This window comes from Eurytemora carolleeae, unplaced genomic scaffold (genome assembly GCF_000591075.1).
Source record: "Eurytemora carolleeae unplaced genomic scaffold, Eaff_2.0 scaffold54, whole genome shotgun sequence".
NCBI lineage: Eukaryota > Metazoa > Arthropoda > Copepoda > Calanoida > Temoridae > Eurytemora > Eurytemora carolleeae.
This window is the reverse complement of record NW_019396185.1, coordinates 123,532-148,551: the sequence shown is the minus strand read 5'-3', so window position 1 is coordinate 148,551 and position 25,020 is coordinate 123,532. Positions and strand designations below refer to the sequence as shown.

General features: G+C 33.0%; 1 protein-coding gene across 13 annotated transcripts in view; it reads left to right on the top strand.

Moving 5' to 3' along the window:
* The window catches only part of LOC111697538 (protein held out wings), a 43,449-nt gene extending 25,400 nt beyond the window's left edge, over positions 1-18,049 (top strand). The window contains exons 2-10 of one of the 13 annotated variants that reach the window (XR_002764310.1): positions 2,994-3,127; positions 5,574-5,690; positions 8,519-8,659; positions 10,989-11,082; positions 11,746-12,063; positions 14,422-14,490; positions 16,247-16,653; positions 17,155-17,407; positions 17,731-18,049. Coding sequence is in view for 3 of the 13 variants with exons in the window: in XM_023467565.1 (XP_023323333.1) it covers positions 2,994-3,127; positions 5,574-5,690; positions 8,519-8,659; positions 10,989-11,082; positions 11,746-12,063; positions 14,422-14,483 (866 nt within the window). In the remaining 10 variants the exon portion in view is untranslated. The other 12 variants (XR_002764311.1, XR_002764307.1, XR_002764308.1 and 9 more) reach the window with 12 other exon arrangements.
* The last annotated feature ends 6,971 nt before the right edge of the window (positions 18,050-25,020 follow it).

Genomic DNA, 25,020 nt, shown 5'->3' with positions numbered 1-25,020 from the left:
TGTGTGTGTCAAAGTGGAAAAAGCCCTTTTAAGGCATCACCTCTATTCCCTCTATACACTATACAGATAAACCCGTGAACTGTAAGAATGGAATTTGATAAATTCGTGATTAATCGATTTGTACACATCGCTTTAAATATTTGAACTGAATCTATTTTAAGATTCGGTGCAATTGTGTATATTTGTTAGTGGGAGGTTACGCTCTAATACGACTTCATGCATTTGTTGTGTACGCTGTTCTGCCTGTAAAGGATCACTCATTATTAGAACAATTCATCCCTTATCAATTCATCCCTCATTCATTATAACCCTCATCTCTCCCACCATCCCTCTCTCATAAATTCCCTTGTCTTATTCCTTACAAACTCATCCATTCCTCTTTCCTCATCCATCCCAAACTAATCCCTTTCTCATCCATTCCCCTTCCCTCATTCATACTCTTCTCATTGCCATTCACCCATTATCCCTTATCCTCATTTTCCTCCCCCCCCCCATTCTTATCCATCCCCTTTCCCCATTCATCCTCTTCCCTTATCGCTCTTGAACTCATCCTCCTCACATATTCATTCCCACCCTAATCAATATCTATCCCTATATCATCTATTGTCCATCTTGCACTCATCTTTATCTCATTTCTCACTCATCCATTCCCCTTTCCTCATCAATCCCCTCATATCTATTCCCCTTTATCCTAGTCCATCGTACATCCCCGTTACTTATCCATAATCCCTCATCCATCCCCTTCATTTCTGCTCTCATCCCTTAAAAGTCCTCCCTCACCACCTCCTCCCTCTCCCCCCTCCCGTCAGTTACATATTCTACGTCACTCATATCTGAGATATTGAGCCAGTTTTCTCTCACGACTCTTGAAATAGGTTCAACATATACCATCCATACTGAAGTACTACCTCCTTAAATGTGTTCTAAACGCACAAGTGCAAGTTTTTATGCTTTCCATAACTCCGGGGGGGATGAATAGTCTTGTGTGCCTTACTACAAAAGAAGAAACACACCATATCTTCAGGGTGGCCAAAATGTACGGATTGTACGGATTGTACGGATTGATTTTTTTTAACCCTAAAATTGTACGGATTGTACGGATTTGTTATGTTCAAAAAAGTTTTGGTCACCCTGTATCTTAGTGTATGGGAGGTATATTATTAAAACTCTGTCAAAGCAGCACTAAGTTTGTTTTCATTCTTCCCAGACATTGAAGTATACATTTATGTAAAGAAAAATATTGGAATTTCTTGTGTATACCGCCTTATATTCTGAAACTACATAATTCTCAAAGATGTTGTCAATGTTTGAATTTGACCCAAAATATATATGTAACTTATCTGAGCTTATCATAATATATCCTGTACTTCCTAGATATATCAAGATATATTATGATAATATTGTCATAAATATGTAAATATTCAACAATATTTATTATCTTTATCATTGGTAGGTCAGTAATTACATCTAGCTTCTGTATGGTTCTCATCGAGCCCCGGGCTTTGGGGGGATCACTTTGATCTTATGGTTATTCCCCCCCCCCCCTCTAATTTCCCTTTTATTAAAGCACTGTAAACTTGAAATTCATTTGATATTTTGGATGATTTGGGAAAAGTAATGAAATTGGACATTAAAAGGCAACTTTTTTCATTCTTTTGATTTTACCCAACCATTTATTTATTATCCTCATTTCAGCCTATAGACCATAAAACTTTGGGGGAAAAATGATTTTCCAAAAGGGGGGGAGGGAGAAATGATTTTTCGAGAATATATAAACCCCTGAATGTCAGATAGTTTGTGTGTGTGTGTGAATCGTTTGTCTGTGTCCTTATTTCATGGTGGCATATATTTATAAAGGGATGGTTGGTTGAATAATCTCGCCCTTTATTGTCTGGAATGATTCTTAAGATTCAAAAGATAAATAAAATTTTCTAATCTCATTCCTTGTTTAAAAATGATCCCACAGATTTTGTTCCATTTTAGAGTGCTCTCCCTCTTATTTGGTATATACACTTTTGCTATGCTTTTTTCTTATCTTTCTCTTAACTACTTCTTACTTTGTCCTTACTCCTTACTCCTTACCCAATCTCAAGGTTTATTATTTTCCGGTGAACTGCGAGAAACCAACCGTACCATCACGTGACTTCTTTGCATCAAAACATAACAGAATAAAGAGAATTGCAACTTTAATTATGCCGAAGAAAGAAAGAGTTAAAAAATGATGTTTGCAACGCCCTTAACTTCTTGCAATCAAAGTTACGCACCATGTTTTAACAAGATATCCTTTGAACTACATTTTTTCATTTAATTTAATTCTGCTTTTCATTTATTAAAATTAAATTATTTCATAGTAAAATATGAAATGAAAATTACTTTGTATTAAGCCGACATGAGAAATATGGAGCCTTCTTATTCCATAGCTTTATATCTTATTCAGAATAAAGTTGTAATCTCTGTTTCTTTGATTATATAGCTCGTAAGTCCGATCATAACTTAGAAACCTAATAGCCGATTTGCCTCAAATTTAGTTTGGGGAACTCGGGAGAACCACGGAAATGTTCTTAGTTTGGTTTTGAGATTCTAAGTTAAGTGGGTCGACTTTTTTATGGAAAAATAGTAAAAATCGTAATTTAAGACCAAGTGCGAGTAAACGGCGGGAGTAACTATAAGTAACCTGGGCAACGCTGGTTTCCCAAACTAGTATCTTAAAAAGTATATGTTCATATACTTTGTCGAAATACAAGTTTTAAATATTTTTGATTTGAGATTTATGTTACTGGAAACCCTGTACTTGTTGTGAATTTTCAACAAATTCTCTGACTCCATGTTGATACAAGATCTAGTTAAATAAATAGTAGTGTTAAAACATATATCCATCCTCGTACATTCTTTTCCCCTTCTTATTTTCATTAACCCTCAGTTTTCTCACTATCCGTTCATACCCACCCAACAAAAAAATTTAAATAATTTTACTAATTATTTTTTGTTTTCAGAAATTGGTAAAGTGCGGAGTAACTTGTTCCAAATAAATGGTTACGTGAAGGAGCCTCTAATATTACCAGATGGAAATGGTCCTCCAGTAATTCACACAGAAAAGGTTTATGTTCCGGTCAAAGATCATCCAGAGGTAAAAAATAAACCGCCCCCTCCCCCCCCCAAAAAAAATATTTATTATTGAAACATTAAAAAAAAATTTGCACACTGAAAAGATAACCTAATTTAATGACTCATGAGTAGTGATACGATATTTTTGGGTAATTTTTTGTTTTTATTTCTTTAAGGTCAAAATTTAGCATTGTGTAAGCAAATTTATTTTAAATTGTTTATTCTAACATACTTTAACATAATACCGTTTTTAAATCTTTAAAGTTTTGCAAAGAAATTTCTAAAAATAATTCATAACGATTAACCAACACTACTCATGAGCACCTCCAACGTAGTAATTATTTTTAATAAATTCCCCATCAAATATTTTCAAAAAATTGTTTCCCCATGTTCCTCCCTCAAATTCCCCTATTACTATTCCCCTATTACTTGATCTGAATTCATGTCGACATTTATATTGGAATCTATCTAAGAGTTAATGGCTTTAATGAATCAAATCCATGGATATTTGCAATTTTAAATTTCAAAAGTTCACTCCTAGTTTTGCAATATTGTAATTTTCAAAGAAAAAAATAAGATGTTTTTTTTCAATGTAAATTGCTTGAATTCCAATGTTCCCTTTCTGTAAGTTTTATGTAGTTTTTATTGTCTTTTTAAGGGACTATTCAATTAATTTTTAATTCGGAGAGCTGATTTATTGTTTTAATTTACTGCTTGGTTGTTGTCTGCTAAACAGGTTTTTGACACCCTGGATTTTTTGTCAAACATTTTTTATGATTTAACTGTCGCAGGAAATTTTATTCCCCCTGGCGGAAACATATAGCTTTGATATTTCACAAGAGTGACTGAGCATCATATTTGTACACACATTTTTTGCCTAATTAACAGGCTGTTAAAACTGGATTAGGAGGCTTGAAAGCCATGTTAATATATTTCTTGGTAAATCAGGAGCAAAACATCCAGACCACTGACCATTTAAAATCCTGGGCGCTAATGTGTCAATTACAAACGCAAATATATAATTTTATTTAAGCTTCTGGGAAGGGATTTTTCACGCAACATTTTGCGGATTCATGGCTTGTAAGAAAAATACGCCAAATTGATAATGACACGCAATCAACACAGAATATTAAGTTTCCCGACAATTAGCATTGCTCAGGCCAGTGCCCAGGGCTGTCGAGATGTTTTCGTTGATTCTCCCTCCATGGAGGAGGTTGCGTGATGTAGGAGAGGGTTGATTAAAGGGATTTCAACACTAATTACACAATTTATGCAAGATAATGTTGGCACCGTAGAAAATTTTAAATTTGAGGATTACGGTTGCAATTTCACAAAAATCCATTTTTAGAACCTTGCATTATTTATCCTAATTTGGTTATTTTTTATTTCTACCCCCCCCCCCCTCTCTAGAGTCCAGACCTTTTCCATTCAGTTTTTAATCTCAGGTCTGACTGTAAAAGTCAGAACTGTAATAGCGACAATTTTGGGTATAATACAACTCATTTAAGGGTAGACTGCACAATTTCTTGTATGGAATTTTTACTGTCTCCCCCCCCCCCTTTCCCAATCCATGTTTGTGGTATCCTATATTTTTTAAGTCACGCCAATCTTTACATCTTTTTGGGTATTAAAAATAAATGCTGGCATTTTTATTAATATTAAGGCTGAAATTCCGAATTCGTATTTTTAGCAAAATGGATGCTGATATTCGCGATTTTCATTAATATGGATATTGACCGGAGTAAATGTTTGCACTTGCACTTGTAAAGATTGGTATAAAAATTTTATTTTTATTTTTGAAACATGTCTAAGTTCATCTTTTCCTTCTACCACGACTTCTCCATTTTACATGAGGTTCATTCAAAATAATTGATGATTTCAGGGGGGGGGGGAGAGGGAGGAGAAGATGATTGATTAATAGGTTTTATTTTTCATTGTATCTCTGCCAAACCAAGTTCTGTTGATGTTAATTTACATAAGAGGGGGGGAGGTAATACATTAACAGATAAAAAAGAAGAGATGACTCATCTGCATGAGCTGGGAATGAGAAAGCTGGTTCAAGTAGAAAAGGAACTGAGTGTAAATGCATTCAGATCCTTGTTAAGGTGCGCTAGGTGCGCCACCCACTCGTTTCAGTCACTAAACATAAGTGATTTCCAGAGGCGTATTAATTGGGGGGGGGGGGGGGGGTTTTTCCCCCCCCTTCCTTTTTTTCTTTTTTTTTTCAAAAATGGGTTTTTTTTCGAAAATTGTGCTGATTGTACAGATTTTTTAAAAAAATGTACGGATCTTTAAAAAAATGTACGGATTGGTTTAAAAAAATGTACGGAGTCTCGGTTATCTTTTTGCAATGCTTGGGTTTCTTTCGCACAAGAAACAAGGCAAGAATATTAACTATTTGCACAGTCAACTTTCAACATCTATACAAACAATTTTTCACTTCATTTGCAGAATATTTATTTTTTCAGTTTAACTTTGTTGGTCGTATTCTGGGCCCTAGGGGGCTCACCGCCAAGCAGTTGGAACAGGAGACTGGATGTAAAGTAATGGTGCGAGGGAAGGGCAGCATGAGAGACAAGAAAAAGGTAATCCATCCATCCCTCGTTATTAATTCCTCCTTCTTTTAGTTTAATTTCGTCGGACGAATATTGGGTCCCCGGGGAATGACGACGAAACAGCTTGAGACGGAGACTGGATGCAAGATCATGGTCCGGGGGAGGGGGTCTATGAGGGACAAGGCGAAGGTGAGCAGGGTCGGGTGAATCATACATATACCCTGCACGAGTATCGACTAGCGTACACTGTACGCATGTTCATGTACAATGTACGCATGCAGGCATGTTGGAAGATAAATGCCTAAAATAAAACGTCATGCATACTAATCTTAATAAGCATTAACTTAACAACAAATTTATTTAATTTAACTTCTAACATTGTGTATGATATATGTATGAATCAAAAAGTAGGTAAAGAATAACAATATCTATTTTTTGCACCTAGAGCAAGTTATGCTCTGTCCCTGCTCGCTGGAGCAAACAATCCTAAAGCTGAAACATTATTATTCTGTAGACATTTCTTAAAACATTCTTTCTCAAAAGTATCATTACTTTTTTAAATTACCTTTTCTAAAACATTCAGTTTCACAAGTAAGGTTTTTTGCTTTTACAAAAAAAATTTAATTTTTATATTTAAAAAAATCTGAGATGAATATTTGAATTATAAGGAAAATGCATAATTCTAACTTTAAACTAACAATGTGAGGATTAATGAATGTTTTGCGCGTGTGCTCCGACAAACTTGGATCTTTTAATCTGCGCGCCCAGCATGCTGTTTATACACCTGTCAACCCTGTAGGCACAATCCAGATTTTAATACATGACATCCTTAAATGTAAATTTTGACGTCATAATATATTGGTCGGCGTTTATAGCAATACAATATCGACTACTTTTCTACCTTATAGGGTTTGATCCCTAACAAGCTTTTTTCAAACTACCAGTAAACAAACAAAAGCTGTTAGTTGACAGCTTCACTTTCACGTTTATGTGTATCCATTCCATGCTGTTTGAAAGCTTGATAAAAATCAAAAATTTAAATTGAAAGTCGTCTTTATTGTCTTAATATATACGAGGACGACTAAGTAAATTTTAACATTAAATCCACGTAGGTAAATATTAAATATAAATTTCAACAAAGTTCTTTGAGGAAAATTTTTAATTATCCTTTAAAAATTTGATAGAAAAGATTAAAATTCATTCTTGGAAAGCGATAGATTTTGGTTTCAGAATCTAAGTGGGTATCGGCGGGTCCATGTGTAGAGCTTTAAATGGATAATTGACGCATTTTGATACTAACCTGGGCAGGGGGGGGGGTAGTAAAAGGGGAACCATTTGTCAAGTAAAAACTGGGTTAGTTGCCTGATATGCTTAGATTCTACCAATTAAGATTGCGGTCTGACCATTCATGTTTTATGAAGATCCTATATTAGGAGAACCCACCACCTATAAAGATAGGCGCTAATCTTACTAATAGTCCATTTACAGGGTGTTTCTAGCTTAATGCTGTTTTATTATAAAGGTGGGTGGAGCTATTCATATTTCCATTTTGGAGTGAAAAAGTCACTGCTTCATTCATAACCGGAAGAATTTGAAAGTTCAGATTTTTGTTTTATTTTTCGTACCTTAGAACATCTAACTTATAGATTTGCAATAGCAATATGCAGCCGTAGGGTTGCATTTATGCATTTAAAGGCTTAGATTTTTATGCTTGACTAATATTTAATTATTATCTGAAGGAGATACGGTTCTTATTTAATAATGTTCGTTAATCCCTGTTTCAATGACGCCATTTTAAAATGAAGGAAGTTACAACGCAACATCCTTGGTTTAGCAAACAGATTTAGTAATTAATTCAGGATATTGTTTCTTTAAGGAAAGGTGGGTAGGGGGGGGGGGAATGTTGCAAAAAAGGTACAACCAGAAACTTCGCAAAAACTGAGTTTGGCGCATTTTGTTAAACAATACGCTATTTTAGCGGGAGAAAAACGTTTCAATATAAACACTTCTTGCGTTCATCCTGCCTTAATCCGCAGCCCATAAATGGGTACAAAGGTATTTTTGGACTGAGTTTAAACACTTTTTACTAAAGTTGGAATACATTTTGGGAGATGGATTACTTTTCAGAACTAACAAATTAATTTTGAAGCGGTCAAAATAATAACTTTAAATGTTAAACATTCATCATGCTTGAGCTGCAAAAATGCGCAATTTACGTTTCATTAATTAACCCCTATCTTTATCTAGATAGCTTAAAGTGTTATACAGCTCACTTCTTGCCTTTACACTTAATTAACATTTGAATGCAATAGTATTAATCATAATTAAGTATAATGCTTCACTGATATATTAATTTATTTTTAAATAATGTGTTTTTTTTTTTACTTTATCAAAAGACACAATTTTTATCTTATCAAAAGACACAATTTTTCCGGTTCTAAAAAATAAATCTTCTTATTTTTTTAACATACATTTAATCTTGTTCTTATTGATAACTAGCTGAAGTGCCCGGCGTTGCCCCTGGAATTATAAAAGAATTTCGAAAGAAAAAAACTTGATTTTTGATTTCGATGGGTTTCCTAAAAAAAAATCAGCCAATTTGCAGTCGTTTGGCTAGCTATAGCTAACATATATATAGACTTATTTATTTATATCTTTGCTATAGCTGGCCAAATAACTATACCAAATTGGCTGAAATTTGTTTAGGGAATCCCTGGGTTACCCCAAGAAAGGCTAGAAAAATTATTTTTGTTTAATTCTACTTTTTTCTTTCAAAATTTTTTTTTTTAAATTTCACGGATAACGGCGGGCAGTCCAGCTAGTTTAGAATAAATATTTAAAAAAATTCTTATGTTCAGGAGGAACAGAACCGTGGTAAACCAAACTGGGAGCACTTGAACGATGAGCTCCATGTTCTAATTACAGTTGAAGATTGTGAAAACCGAGCAACACTCAAGCTAGAGCGCGCAGTCGAAGAAGTTAAGAAACTCCTCACCGTGGTAAGAAAAAATATTAAATGAATTATTGAACTAATTTCAAATAACACTCGATTTAGAAAAAGCGTCACATGCACAATTCACAACTGTACTCTTTAGCCCTTTATAAGTTTAACAATGAGAAACATAACCTGGTTTCTTGATAAGATTCTTTCAATTTCCTTCACTGTCTCTGCTGCATTATTGCGCAAGTCACAGAAAAGCACAATGGAAAGGTGTTTCTTTTTTAGATAGAAAATCTATGATAACTCTAACTCATTTTATGGGTACCGTTTCAAATAAAGTGTCACTTGAAATTACATTCCCTTTTTTCGGGACAAAGTTCTTCTAAAGTATCAACAAGCCCTTAAAACTCTCTAAGCCACGTTATTTACACTCACCGAGTTGTGTGTTTAGATAATCATTAAAACACCTTTCTAACTCTTAGTTCTTAATTAAGTCGGCAGAATTAAGAAAATGTAAAACAGCAATTAAGAATTGCATTCCAAACTATTCTAATTAATCTGTCAAACCCATTAATCCCCGTTTTCCCCTAATCTACATCCACAGAAGTTGTAATTAAGTCTGGGGTTTCTTTCACGTTTTCTTTTTTTTACACTACCATTCGTGTTGCGAAGTAATTTTTACCGCCTTTTTACCAACATAATCGACCTATGATTCACCCATCAGAGGGAAGTTAAGTTACTTTATGTCCCTTGGAACTATTAAGTAAAGGAAAAAATTCGCGCATTTTCATCTCAAAAGACGATACAATTGTGTACAACTACTTTTTCGGGAAATTAAAAATTTTTCTTACCCACGGGTTGTCTCTAAAAATCTAAACCTAAAGATGTTTTAAGCACCCGGTCCGGTTCTGGTGGTTAAATTTTGACCAAATAATTTTAATATCTTTGGACCGTGTTCACATCATGCCTCCTCCATACACTGGGGTTTGCTAGTTAAAAAGAGGACAAAAATTCTAAACTCAAATTTTAGTTAACACGCCATGTTTAAACTGCATCTAGATCATGCAAGTGCTAAATAGAATTGAAGTAGCAAAAATGAAACTCATTTTAAATTTAAGTAACAGAAAAATAGGAAAAAATACAGAAGTGTTCAATAGCAAGGAACTAAATAGGGATTTTCCTTACACCCTAGTTCACTACAAAAACAGAAATAAAACAAGTTACACGCAAAATCTATGCGAGATAAAAATTCCTGCAACTCCTAAATCTCCCTCATTTTTCCCTTTAACAGCTTTGCTAGGCAGTGACTTTATTTTTGCCTAATTTTTATGAGGATTTCTGTCCAATAATCGCCCTCCCCTGAAGGATTACTTTAATCCCTCGGTTTGCCTCCTAAGATAAGGTGTTAAAACACAATCCCCCCCTCCCCCCCCCCCCCCCCCCCCCCCGTCTATAAACGCTAAATAACTCCAAGATGTGAAGGGAGGGGGGTTCTGATTTGTGATCAATAAGCCCCCAAAACAGGATTTTTCATTTGGATAACTTCTATATTTTACTATTCATTTTAGGAAAAATCTTTTCCTTAAATAGATTTGCAGATCCCATTTTGTGAAGATGATGAATAATCTCAGACTTATTTTAACAGCTGCTGGTTTAACTTGTAAAGTAATGTTGTAATCTTTTTAATCTCTCCTAATTTGTTGAATCTATACTGTAGACAGCCTATCAAGATGTTTCACCAGGTTTCCGCTAGTTACAAATTTCATTGTTGACAGGGGGGGCATTTATCCCCCAAGAGATAAATATTTAAATATCTAGATTGTAGAGCCAGGGATATATAAAAGTATTTATGTAAAAGATACATGCAGTAGAGAGCAGGATGCGCTGGATAAATAAATAGACACAGAAATCAATTAAAGTGCGCTTTCTTATATAATTAATATGAATCTTCGGCAAACAGTTTTTAGGGAAGTTTCAATTTTTANTAGAGCGGTCGGTCCAATACTTCAAAAATATATTATTTTTATCATCTCTTTATGTTCTAGAGCGGTCGGTCCAATACTTCAAAAATATATTATTTTTATCATCTCTTTATGTTCTAGAGCGGTCGGTCCAATACTTCAAAAATATATTATTTTTATCATCTCTTTATGTTCTAGAGCGGTCGGTCCAATACTTCAAAAATATATTATTTTTATCATCTCTTTATGTTCTAGAGCGGTCGGTCCAATACTTCAAAAATATATTATTTTTATCATCTCTTTATGTTCTAGAGCGGTCGGTCCAATACTTCAAAAATATATTATTTTTATCATCTCTTTATGTTCTAGAGCGGTCGGTCCAATACTTCAAAAATATAATATTTTTATCATCTATTTATGTTCTAGAGCGAGGGTGAAGATGAATTAAAGAAGAGACAGTTGATGGAGTTGGCCATTATCAACGGAACATACAGAGATTCAACAAGCAACATGTCATCTCGTAAGTTTTACTGAAATTGAAGAAAAACTTGCATCGAATTAGTTTCTTTTACAGAGTGATAAAATCAATCGGAATTTTGTGGGTCAAAGTAGCTTCAGTTTAACAAATAACTTCGTTCCGATCTAAACAGATAAAACTATTTTAAATTAAACTTTTAAGGAGTATTTTCTTAGCTTACATATGAATTTATCTTGGAAGAAAATTTGGCTTTAAAAAGAGAATAAATCAAGAAGAATAAACAAAAATATTTGTTCTTCTTCTCAAAATAACAAAGCTATACATCCAGTATTTTTACTGGGGAATTTAGGTGCATAAAAGGGGGAATTTTATGCTAGAAAGGGGCCGGGGGGNGGGGGGGAATTCGATGAATGCAAAAGTAGGGAATTGTTATGAAAAGGCAAATGATGCGTTTAACACTTGCAAAATTCTACGGAAGTTTGCAAAACTTTAGATTTTTATCTGAGAGAAGTTTGACTTGAGCTCGATAATGGATTCTTTTCATTTTCTCCATCATAGTTTATTTTTAAATTTTTTTAACCCTTGGATTTAAGATGGCGATGGGTTTTTCTCAATGTTGACAAAACATTCGAAAAAAAATACTGGATTAATAGCAAAATTGATTTGATCATTAAAAACTTTTAAAAATAATTAAAAAATTTCCAGCTGGACTTGAGACTCAACCCAGACTTGCTCTCACCCACAGCCAGCATACTCAGCTCCAGAACGCGCTCGCAAACCAGGCGGCCGCGCTCAGGCAGAGCGGTCAACTGGGCGGCGCGCCTTTAATTCTCTCCCCTCGTCTTCAGGGACTTCAGGTCCCAACCACCTTGGCCAATGGACTGCTAAGCAACGGTGGTCCACCTCCACTCATCAATCCTAACGATACGCAACAGCTGTTGTACGCACAATACGGGATTGCGGATTACAGCAGCTACGCAGGGCTTACGTCACCATTGATTGACTACACACAGGATACTTCAGGTGAAAGATATATTTGGATCAGATAATCTTCAACAACATCATAGTTATCTTTTATAAAAAAAATTATGTTTTATAAGAATATCAGAACTTATTCCCACTTGAAATTGTTCTAAAATTGATGTTCTATGTAAAAGAACACTTTGTAACATTTTTACTTCTATGTAGGTTATCTAGTAGTGGGAATGTAAATCTGCGGAGTGTCCCTTTATTCCCTGTGTTCTGGGGGGAGTACCCCTTTATTCCTCGTCCCCCATTATGAGGAGGAACTGGCCCACCAGGGTTCTCCTTTTAGTTTACATTAAATATTTAAATGTTTAAATCTGTGTTATTGTAAAATTACGGCGCCTACGTTGTACGACTGTTATGCAAATCAAGCTTATAAAGGTGGTTTAAAAACTTTTAACTGTTTTAAAACGTAGGTCACCGTAGCCGATTTTTCAACAAAAATCATTAAACCATTCCGTAATATGGATAATCTCTGTATTTCATACATTTTTTCTCTTGAAGGTTCCATATTTGAAAACGATTAATTTTTGACAATGGCCGCCCCTCAGAATATTTTCCTGAAACGCTTAGTTACACTAATTAGTCTATTATCACTGGCGCTAACTCGTCATTTGTCAGTTTAAATAAGCTGACCCTTTACTGCCCACCGCGCGCCGCCACACACGTACCTATAATTAGTCATCCTAGGTTTAATGCGCGTGCTCATAATGCACAACGTAGTGAGCATAAATACCTAACCCAAAAAGATTACATCTACAATATTTTCTCTTATTAATTAGAAACTCCGAATTAAGATCTAGGTACGGCAAAAACTGAAATTTATCGCCCTTCACCCCCCCCCCTTTGTTACTCACATTTCCCCCAACTCTGTCTTGGAGAATAAATGTTGAGCTCTGCATATTGTTTCTACTAGTGCCGTGGCATTTAAACTGTTGAGTAAAATTACAATTTTCTAGCTTGCAGGAGCAACACACACATATATTTATAGTCAGTGATTTTTGAGAATTGGATAGTTTTCAATTTTTTATAGGTTAAACTAGACAAGGGGGGGTATCTTCACCGATCTCTTTATGTTCTAGAGCGGTCGGTCCAATACTTCAAAAATATATTATTTTTATCATCTCTTTATGTTCTAGAGCGGTCGGTCCAATACTTCAAGTCAGAATGTTAATTATATATTCTCCTAAATGGGTGAATAGGGTTCCGTACACCTGGTCCTAGTTTCAGTAGCTCTTGATACACCTGGGGCTACTCCAGAGCTTTGCATCCTTTACACTCAACAAATATATCATATTTTTCTTCATGCCGTACACTTTTCAACCCAATGTTTTAGAATTAATCGTTTTCTTTGTGACCTTCCAAAAAATTGTCAAAACCAAAGTGTTGGTTCCGCCTTTTTAAGGCCGAAAAAGCTGACTAAAGGTGCTCTTAAAATGTCTCTGTTATACGTGTTTTCAAAGGCACGTTAAACTCAATTCTATATATATATATATATGTGTATATGTTTATTCGCCAAAATTAGAATTTTTGGAAGAAACCAGTGCTTTTTATTCATTTTTCAAATTTTTGTATTTTATTTTATAAATCATATGACACACTGCAAACTGAGTTCTGTGTGCACGGACTATTAAATGTGACTAACCAAAATACTCAATATTAGGGTGGACCAATAATAAAAGTTAAATGAGGACACCCTGGTATAGGTATAATGTAAATAACAATTTGTAGATAGATTTTAGGTGTCCTTTTAACCCTTGTAGGTTGTGAATGTGGAGTCAGCATAAATTAATCTAGTTTTTAGGACTTACGTGGAAGATGAAAACAAGATTTGAAACTGGTTTTTCTTAAAACAAAATAAAAATGTTAAAAAGATTAATAAGTTTTTATTCAATGCATGATAACATTATTTTAACATTTTAGGTCCCCGTAATCAACACCCCCCCCCCCAAAAAAAAAAAAAAAATTAATCAAACTTTTAGCTAACTTATTTTTATAATATGAAATAACATTTATTGATGAAAATAACTAAAAGAATTATCCCCGGAATACATGGTTTAACCTATTACATTAAAAGTATTAATCCACAAGTGTTCCAAAAAAAGAAAATTTCATTTTTTGGAACACTCAATTTCCGTGTGAGCAGAAAGGTTTGCTTATATGTGTAAATATGGTGTAATGAGCTAGTCCCACGCTTGTAGACACACACAGTGCCATAATAAATCTATTATTCGTCTATATTTCTACTACTACTGTTGTATAATATACATTCTGATGATAAACCTGTAAAAAAATCCTCCTCACGGCTCACCCTTTCTTTTTCAAGCACCCGTTTTCAATCCAAGTCATATTTAGGACTTGGTAAGGACAGGAAATTTGTTGCTGGGCTTAGACAGCATCCCTATACCAGGCCCTAGTCTGAAGGTTAGTCTTGTACATACTGTACAATTCTACCCCGTCAGATGAGAAAATGTCTTGTACATGTCCCAAGGGGGGGGGGGTAGTGCTGAAATGGAGATAATAAAACGAGCCCAATCTATGCTATACATTGTAAAACTATGTTTATTGTTACGTAATTTGATTTTGTAATTATTGAAATATTTTAAAAATAAAGTTCTTTAAGAAAATAAATGTTAAATCCACGATTAGCTGCATGTAGCGAGGTAATAATTAACTTTGTAATTTAACAATGTTGTAATTAACTTGACTCATCAATTAACTTGTACACTGTACAGATTAACCTGAAATTCACGGATTTCATAATGAAACTAACCAACTTCAAAATTAACCAAATATTCTCAATTACTCCATAAATATGCAGATAACCTGGGATATTAACAAATAGAAACTATTAACGGTTAATTAACGACCTCTATCTCCTTCTCAGCACAATTAACGATTAACGTGATTAATTTTCTCATCTAATGTGGGTGAATGATGGTTGTAACATTATCATGAGAATTAACACTGAACAAACCCTAAAGTTCGCATTGGAATGATCTAAAAAATACATTTTAACCAACAAATTTTTAACATTAATAACTTTAATATATAACAAACGTAATTTTAAGCGACTTTTCATGTAAAGAGAAAACAAACGGTTGCTTGAAATCAGCAACCGCGATTTTTCTAAAAAGAAACTATTTAAGTAAAGACGTGGCACAAAATGGTTAAAGATTTCACAGCTGAAAGAGCTGTTTAAAAATTTGTTACTCCACGAAAATTATAGATTGTATCTCAGAGTTAATTAAATAAACCAATAAATGTGTCACTTTTTAATGAAAAGTCAATTTAAATTACATAAAAAATACAACTATTAATCATCAATCAGCATGCCAGTAAGGGTTTTTTTCTATGTTAATTTTTCACAGCAGTAATTTTTTTTTAAATATGTGAACACATTCTTATCATTAAGATCTTAAATGCATTGTTTTAAAATAAGAGTTAAAGCAATATTAATGTATGTATACAACGTGTGTGAAGATTAAGAATTTTATTTTTATTATTTTTTAAAGCAATTTATCTTCCGTTTATAAAATTGTTACAATTATGCAAAATATGTTTATATCAAATCTCTGAAAATTAAAAAAATAAATTCGTGCTGAAAAGTTTTGGTTTCCATGCGAAGAAAATATTTATTCTTAATTAGAAATTGCCTTGAATTACATAATTATGATTGCTGGTTAATTATCTAAAACTAACCTTTGTGAAAATTCACAGCTACGCGATTTATGCGGTAATATTTAGCTCAATGATTAAATTATTCTTTTAATATCTCCATACGAATATGATTTTTTATATAAATTTTTATTTGAGAGATTAGGTATCCAGCTACAGATCAAATTTTGCGCTATTTTTTGAATGGAAACCCGAACTGCATCTTAAAAAATAATTATGCCGTAAATTTGTACACCCTTTTTTGTAAAACAATGCATAAATGTATCTTCATGTTATATGTTAAAGGTATATATTTATTTGCAAAGTAAATTGTCATCAAATTGATTTTAAATAAGTCTGAAAGTAAAATTATGTCTGAAATCATGAATTGCTTATTTTTTGGATCTTACTTTTATTTAACACTATTTTTGCTCTGAACTTTTAAATTTTATTTGCATTTTTTATTAATATTTGATTTAAATATGCATGCAAGGATCATTTTACTAATCAACCCTAATTCTAGTGAGAGTTAGAGACACCTGTTGTTGAACTAGAGAACTACGAATTAGAGATATTTATCCCAGAGTAGAGATAACTCGTGTCAAAATATGAAAATATAATGTCCGGCCAGACCGGACATTGGAGATCTGCAACATCTAAGAATCTCTTTGTACATAAAAAATACTGTTGCAGTGCACACAACTGAACATAATTATGACTGTCAATGTTTAAATTTACAATTAGTCGACATTTTTTGATTCTCCATGTACAGTCATTGGTACACGGATATATTATATGTGTTCAATGTGTTGTACAGTACCTACATGTACAGGATGTATGCACAACAATGTTATAGCTGTACTCTGTACAGTGTGCATATGTATTAATAATTAGCGCATTTTTGCTAATTTAATTCACTGGTGCCAAATAGTAAGTCACAAATCCGTTCTATTCGCTGAACCACACAAATTTTAACTCTGAACCCAATTATTTTATCTTTTCTAGGTTTAAACCCCTTTACAGCAAGTGTATCCTTATACTAAAACGATAGAACACTAATTCAGACTAACAAGGAACCCATTGAGAACATTTTGTTTCAGTTTTTGTTTCAAAATTTACAAACTTGTTTTCAAAACATTCGATTCTAATAAACCTCTGAGGAGGGAAGAATTCCCAGTTTTCCGGGTGCAACTTTACACTGTTAGAAACAAGAGAATGCCCGAAGTTTTTTGTCCGTTCTTATTCTTTTACAAGGTTTTGTCTCCTTAATTTTTATTCAAAACAAAATGATTTAGTAATTAGAACTCTTAGTGTGTGTTATTAAATCCTATATTTAGATGAAAGTATTTTTTCACAAATCTGATTTATTTACTTAATTAGTTAATTTTAAGTTCAGTTTTACGACTTTTTTATTTGACACAAAATTTTTAGTAAAACAGGGTTTTGTTTTATTTTTATTACTGTACACTTGAACACATTATCATGTTTAAAAGGGCACACCGTAATGCCTCGAATTTCGATTGTTTATGTATATTTATGAAAAATATTTTTAATTACGTATTACTTAATCAATTATTCATAATACTGATATAACTACTTATATTTAATTGAACATAAAAGTAGTTTTATTTTCTCCATATTGAATGAATCGAATTGACTAGAATTTATTTTATGTCAAAATATTGTAAGTGTACTGCAGGAGATCTGTGCAAACAAACAATAACAATATGATATTGTTTATCCCATAAATCTGACTGCAACGAATTTTTACAATGATATTCTCCAAGATGCAAAGTTTTACAAATTCCTTTATTGCATTCATAAATATGGGATACCTGGTATACCAGGGTTAAACATCGTTATCCCCCCTCAGAAAATATTTATTTTCCAAGAAGATATTTATGCTTCAAGCAATCCCTCCAACATGGTATTGTAGACGAGGAAAATCTCCGAAAGAGGAAAATAAAATCCGCAAATCAGTTGTCATGTTTACTTTGTTTACGTCAGTTCTCCTGAATACAAAACTTGTGCCATCTTTACTTAATGTGCCTTCACCACGTGCCTTAGATGTAGACACAGATTACACAGATCGGACGTTAAGAGCGAGCCTTGGGTTTCTAAGACGACCTTCGTTGTCCTATCTGTCACATCTGTGAATGTAGATAAAATTGTGTCATAGTATATATATAACAATAATCCCATCCGTCCAAGATAAATTTTTAAAAATTTGTATTTGCAGATCGTAGTCATTTAGCCCCACTTCTTATCCTACTTAATTGTATAGTCGTACACCTAGTGTTAAAAATAAATATGTTTTTAAAATTCATCCAAATATTCACTTTTTTAAAATGATACCATATATGTAAAATTTGCCTTTTTTAAACTATTTTAAACAGTTAACCAGTTAGGTTAGAATGATACACAGAGAACCCCGTAAAGCATGATGCCAAAGCTAAGACTTAAAAAAAAACATTGACGTATTGTGCGCTAAAACTTATTCTGAAAAGCAGAATGCTGCGGTTTGGGTTTTGACGTAGCGTTCAGTTTGCCTAAACAAGTTCAATCTCTTCAGTCAGGCAATAATCATAATCATATAGAAAACCAAAAAGTATTGATTGTCGAATACAACAAAAATATTCAGTATTTTGGTCACACAAAGATTTTAAAATGTATGGGCTCCGGTGTGGACCATCGAGCACCTTGGATTAACAATATAACACGGTGGTACGCTATTATATCAATATAACGTAATGTTTTGTGTACCCATGTTGTTTAATAGCTTGATATAAATTAAAATTATAATAGAAAGTCGGCTTCATTTTATTTATATAATGTCCTTATCACCGTACAACAATCTTATAGATTTACAGGGTTGTTTAAAACAAAAAAAGCCATAAACATATTTTCATTTGATAAAATTTTGTGATCAATAGTCAAGGAACGAACTGTTAAATCTGCGTCAACACTCGCAACAGTTAGTGTTGCCAACCGCCCAAAACGAGAAAAAAAGCTTAAATGAAATTGCTTTGGACCTTAGGAAAGTGTTGATAAAGAAAAGAGCCAGACACTGCTTTGATAAAGTAAGAATGAAATGACTTCACGAGTTTAAACATTTTTCACAACCTTCCTGAAAACCTGAGCATATTCCCTTGGGAGAACCTGGAACAAATCCTGGATTCTAATTTAATAAATATTATAATATAGAAGGCTTTCAGAGCTGGGAACTTTAGAGTGGATGGTGGATATCAGGATCAATGCTTAATCCTTTGTTTTTGCTAATCTCTAAACTAACATAATCTTGAGATTATGTTAGTCTTGAGATTAAATATTTAGATCACCAAATTGAATTCTAAGAACGCCAGATTTGTTGGATTAATTCATTAGTTAAAATTGGTTACTAAAGAATCTCAAACGTATTATTAAATATTTTTCTTCGCCGATTAATTTACAAAATGGCCGACAACAAATTCTTGATTTGTTGAAATTGCGGATTTCTCTCATGGGATAGAATTTATTTACAAGGCTGTCATTGGTCAATACAATTTACGAACTATAATCCTGCACTCTCAATAATGTAAGGATATCCAAATAGAGAGAAAAAGAGTGGATTAAGGACTAAAATTAAAAGTTTCCACAGTGGATATTCGGATTAAGTATTTGGGATTAAAGGTTAACCATTCTCAAGTTCCCAGTTCAGGGCGCTTGCTTCGCGCTCATGTTCTATTTCAATTGTGAATATAAATTAATATAATATTGTTGTATAAAAAGATAAAACAATAACATAAACAAGTTTGCGGATTTTGTAAAAAAAATGCGTGAATTTTTAAGATTTTGTTGGAAGCTAAGTTTTGAAACTTTGATCATCTATAAACCTTCCCTGAGGTCATGTGAGGTCCCATACAAAATTTTGGCCCGATCGGTTTTGACGTTTATTGGACTTCCCCCCTCCCTCTCCTCCTCTTTTCTATTCAGATACTGGAGTATATTTGAATCAAAAGAAGCAATAAATCAGCTATTTTGGTAAAATATTTAAAATTAGGCCTAAATATTTGCTGTTAGGTCAAAAAAAATTTGGGGGGCTTCGCCCCTAATTTTTCTTGTTGTTCTCTCCAAATTCTAAATTATGGGCCTTAATTTTTGTTTTTGGGCCTAGTTTTATCCTCTCTCAGGCCCAGGCCCTTCTTTAAGAGTTGGAGTATATGTAGACCTCAAATCAAACAATTGTGTTTGGAATATCTGGAATTACACAAAAATAGGGTAGGTTGGGGACTGGGGAATGTTGAATGAGATGCCCCCCACCTTTTCTTTATTATTCATCCCAGGCCCTGCCCCCTAATTTCAGAACCTTTAAAAAAAGAAAATGCATGCGATAAACTTGATATGGTTACCCACAAAGGATGAGACTTCAGAGACGACTGTACAGAATATATACGGTCTGTATCCTTACATTCATGATTCCCTACAATTCTAACTATGTTTCTTTCTTTGATAAATCAGTAAATAAGCCAATAAAAGACTATATTTTCTAGATTAAAACCAGTGATAGCTTGTTAAATGTGTACTTGTTGATAGAGGGCTATCGGTTACCGTAGTGAATCGGACTTACCTCTGTAAAAATTGAAGGTCACTTGATAATAACATATTAAATCAAAAAATCATTTACAAAGACGATATCAAAATCATCGATAGTTTCTACGTTTATTGGTAACTTTTTTTGGTAAAACGAAATCTGGGGGGAAATGCCTTTAATCCTGTCACATTTGAATTTAATGGGGCAAATTTTAAATAAGTTCACAAATGAATTCTTCCGTGAATTGAAGCTTCTTTTAAAGCTCTCCTTGTAACAACCATTTCAAACGCCTCCGGGAGGGAGGGGGGGGACATTCCGTCTAAATCTCATTAAATCTTCTGTTTCCTCCTTAATATGGTGATTAATCTAGAATCCCCTTTGAGAACGTGGTATTTAGAATCTTTATTAGTGGGAGTAAATTATAGAGTACACAGTGGGAGGAGTCAAGAGAACAGGGGGCCCTGGAAAACATGAGAATTTATTCCAACCTTTATTCAGTGACAGAGACTGATTTTTCGCCATAAACTGGAATTTTCTGTATTATTTTAACCTGATGGTGTACATAATTGATCTAGATTTTAATCTAGAATTTAAAGTTTGAAATATCGAAGGTTGCAATGAAGATCCTAGCTGTGTAGATCTAAACTTTGGTTGCAATATGCTTCAAACCAGAGCAATGAAAAACTTCAGAAAAAAAATCATTTTGTAGAATGTCATAAGTAGGACATTTCATATGAAGATTGTATAATAAGTCAAAAAGGAATATTAAATGAAAAAGAAAAGAAAAAGTCCTAACTTTACAAGAGAAATAAATTAAGCAGTGCTAAAAACTTTGCTCCCAGCTTATACTAATTGTCCGATCTATGAAATGTCTTGTCAATTAAGTACCCTATCCGTTTAATTTCTTTGTTGTTGAATTTTTTTATGGAAACTCAAAATTTCTAATTCCAAAATCTTTGCAACCTGATGATGTAAACCCCTCTGAAATTTCAAACTTAGATATTTTGATCTATCAGAGTTAATAGTTTAAAATATCTAAGATATGCAACATTGGGTTGCAAAGATATAGGTAATAGAAATTCAGAGATTGTGGCAAAGACTCAATTCATTAACACCCAAGGCTACCATTCCCTATTTCAGCTACAACTTTAAATGTTGTTTCAAGAAAGTATAATCATATTCATATCTTTTACAGGTGTAAGTTGGTTTTTCCTTTTTTTCTTAGGATTAAAATATTGCAAAGTTTAAAAAAAACTTCAACAGAATATAATTTTGAAATCTTTCTCTCATATACTCATATGCTCATTTTTACAATACAAAAAACATTTCGGCGAATAATATCTTTATAATCATATTTGATAGAATTTACATAATCCTATAAATATTATCCTCAGATATATCAATATCACTCTGGGCCGTAGTAAATTTGAATTCGAACAGGACCTGCCCGATAACCTGCCAGTGCCAGATAGCAGCGTGTACTGACCCGATCCTATGGTAGCCCGGTTCTTGACCATATTCTGTACAGTAAGTCGCCCTAACCAGACTAACATACGACAGGGGTCAATTTTCTTGGCATGTTCTCGTTGGAGGGCTAACTATGACAACTCCCATGGCGCGTACAGACTTTTACAGTACCCGGCCTAATCCTAGGCCTATTTGACCGACCCCACTGGCTTAGTCCACCGTGATATATGTGTTCCTAATTCCAAAAGTATAGGTATTATGTGTGTTTTGTATTTTCAAACAGGTATATAACTCCTGTTTAACAGAAGTAACTAAAGCTAGAAATTGAGTTAGAAAAAATTAAACACAATGATTTTTACTTTTTAAACTCCCAGTCCTGTCATTGATCTGATGCTTGGATATTTTCTATATTCCCCTCTTGTTGCAAATGTCCTAGGGTCACCTATTAAACTTGCCTCACATAAATGTCTCAAATGTCCATATAAAGTTAAATACCCCAGAAGTCCGATATGTTTTCACTTGCACGGGATTTTCTTTTATTTCCACGTCAAAAACACCGTAAACGTCTGGTCAGTGCTTTCAACCCGTAAACTTAGAATCATTAAATTCAAAATAAAAGTTAATCTCAGCGGATTTATTTAAACCTTTAGTGTCAAAGATCAGCGTATGATGGCAGTAAAATGCATTTTCTGCTGCAAACTATATGTATTGTGTATATATAAGAAAATGTTGCTTAAGTTTATATTTAAATTCATTTTTGCTAGCAATACAAGACAAAGCTGGGTCAAGTTCATTCCAACAGGAAGTGAAAGAATATAAAGGAAATATATTTAAAAATAAATTTTTACATCTAGGAACAAAAAATTGATCTCGATTTCTTAAGGGGTATTGGTGCATCTCAATATCTAAATTCCTGGGGAACACTGGATCCATAAAGAAAGAAGGAGGGGCGTAACTAAAAGTTATGGAGTGCATGAACGAAAGTTTTTGATGAAGAATAAGGTCCGGGAAAGGGAGTATCTTTAATTCATAAAATAGAGGTTCAGAATGAGCATTATATCTAGCTTTAGCAATTGTTCTAATACATTTTCTTTATAAAAGACTCAGAGAATTAATATTTTTTAGAATGGTAAACAATATAAAAAGTGAGGATGGACAAAAGCATAATAAATACTTTTTAGAGCTGAGGTCGAGAGAAAATTTTTAACCTTATTCAAGGAAAACATATAGACTTTGAGATTTTATTTTGAGCAGTTTTAATATGATAATCAAAAGTGAGGTTTTAAAACAAAGAAGAAAAAAATTTTGCGGATTTTTAAAAAAAAATTCGCGGATTTTCAAGAATTTAAATTTTTTTTACAAAATTAAAAACCTTTAAAACACATTTTTTTTATCATTCATAAACCTTCCCTGTGGTCACGTGATGTCCCAAACAAAATTTGGGCCCTATCGGTTCAGCCGTTTTGACATTTATTGGATACAAACAAACAGACAGACAATCCAAATTTATATATAGATATAATATTGATGACAATTTTAAGTTAAGGATTTGAGTCTTTGCTACAAACTCCAGTGCCGTAAGACCTTAGATACTTCAAGCTATACAAATTTGAGATTGCGTCAAAAACTCAAATCCTTCATGTTTATCCTCAAAATGTTCATTAAAATTTTGAACCAAATTGACCAAAAGATTTTTTGTTCATGATTGTATCATGATTGTTGTTAATTTCTTTAGCTTCTGATACACTTTATCTATTCTTAAAATTGTTTTGCTTTTGTTGGAGAAAATATCTGAAAGTTATAATTAAATTCTAAAATAAAAAAACTGGATTCTCATAGTATTTATTTTTATTTTCCGGACTCTCTTTTATTGCAACTCACTGGAATTAAACTTAAAAATGGTTAATAGGAGTTTTAAAGGTTTCAGGTGTGGGGTTAAAAAGGTATACAGGATCAAGATTCAAGACTATTAAATAACAGTAATTTATATCCTAGGTAAGTATACAAACAGAAGGGGGGAGGGGGAAGATTAGCTATAATAAATTCGTATACATTTTTAGCTTAACATTTACTATTAACGTTTAATTCTAAAAAAGAGTGTAAAAGGCAACGTTTTCTTACGATAAATAATTTGAATTTCAATGAGATTATTACTGCAAATTCATTTTAAAGAAAGAATTGCACTAAAAACCAAGGATTTAGGCGGAAAAGGATAAAAGGGCCTAGATTAGGCCAATAAATAAGGTTCGGATGTGCTTCTACAAAAATGAATACAGAAAATATACATATTTAGATATGCACTAGCAATTTTATTTTTTGAGAAAAAAAGAACTGATTACTCCTCTCATGCTCTGTTTTTAAATCCTACATCCTAACCTTTTGTCTTACATAGAGTACTTTTAAAAAGTTCACATTTTTGGCATTTGATTTACTATAATTATTATTTATAATGCAATTTTTCATCTTGATATTTTTGATATTTACAATGAATTTATGTACTCTTGTACTGCAGTTAACATATTTTACAACAAATGTGTACTGTATACTACATGTTTACATATTTAACAATGCATGTGTACTCTATACTGAATGTTTAGATATTTTACAATGAATGTGTACTCTGTACTACATGTTTACAACTTGTACAACAAATGTGTGCTGTCTATTACATGTTTGCATATTTTACAATAAATGTGTACTCTGTAGTCTGTACTGCATGTTTAAATATTTTACAATTAACGTTTGTTCTTCTGTACTGCATGTTTACATATATTAAAATGAATGTGTACTCTGTACTGCATGCTTACTTAGTTTAAAAATGAATTTGTAGTCTGTAGTCTGTACTGCATGTTTACATATTTTACAATGAATGTGTACTCTGTAGTCTGTACTGCATGTTTCAATATTTTACAATGAATGTGTACTATGCAGTCTGTACTGCATAATTACATATTTTACAATGAATGTGTACTCTGTAGTCTGTACTGCATGTTCACATATTTTACAATGAATGTGTACTCTGTAGTCAGTACTGCATGTTTACATATTTTACAATAAATGTGTACTCTGTAGTCTATACTGCATGTTTACATATTTTACAATTAATGTTTTTTCTTCTGTACTGCATGTTTACTGCATTTTACAATGAATTTGTACTCTGTAGTCTGTACTACATGTTTACATATTTTACAATGAATGTGTTTTCTGTAGTCTGTACTGCATGTTTACATATTTTACAATGAATGTGTACTCTTTAGTCT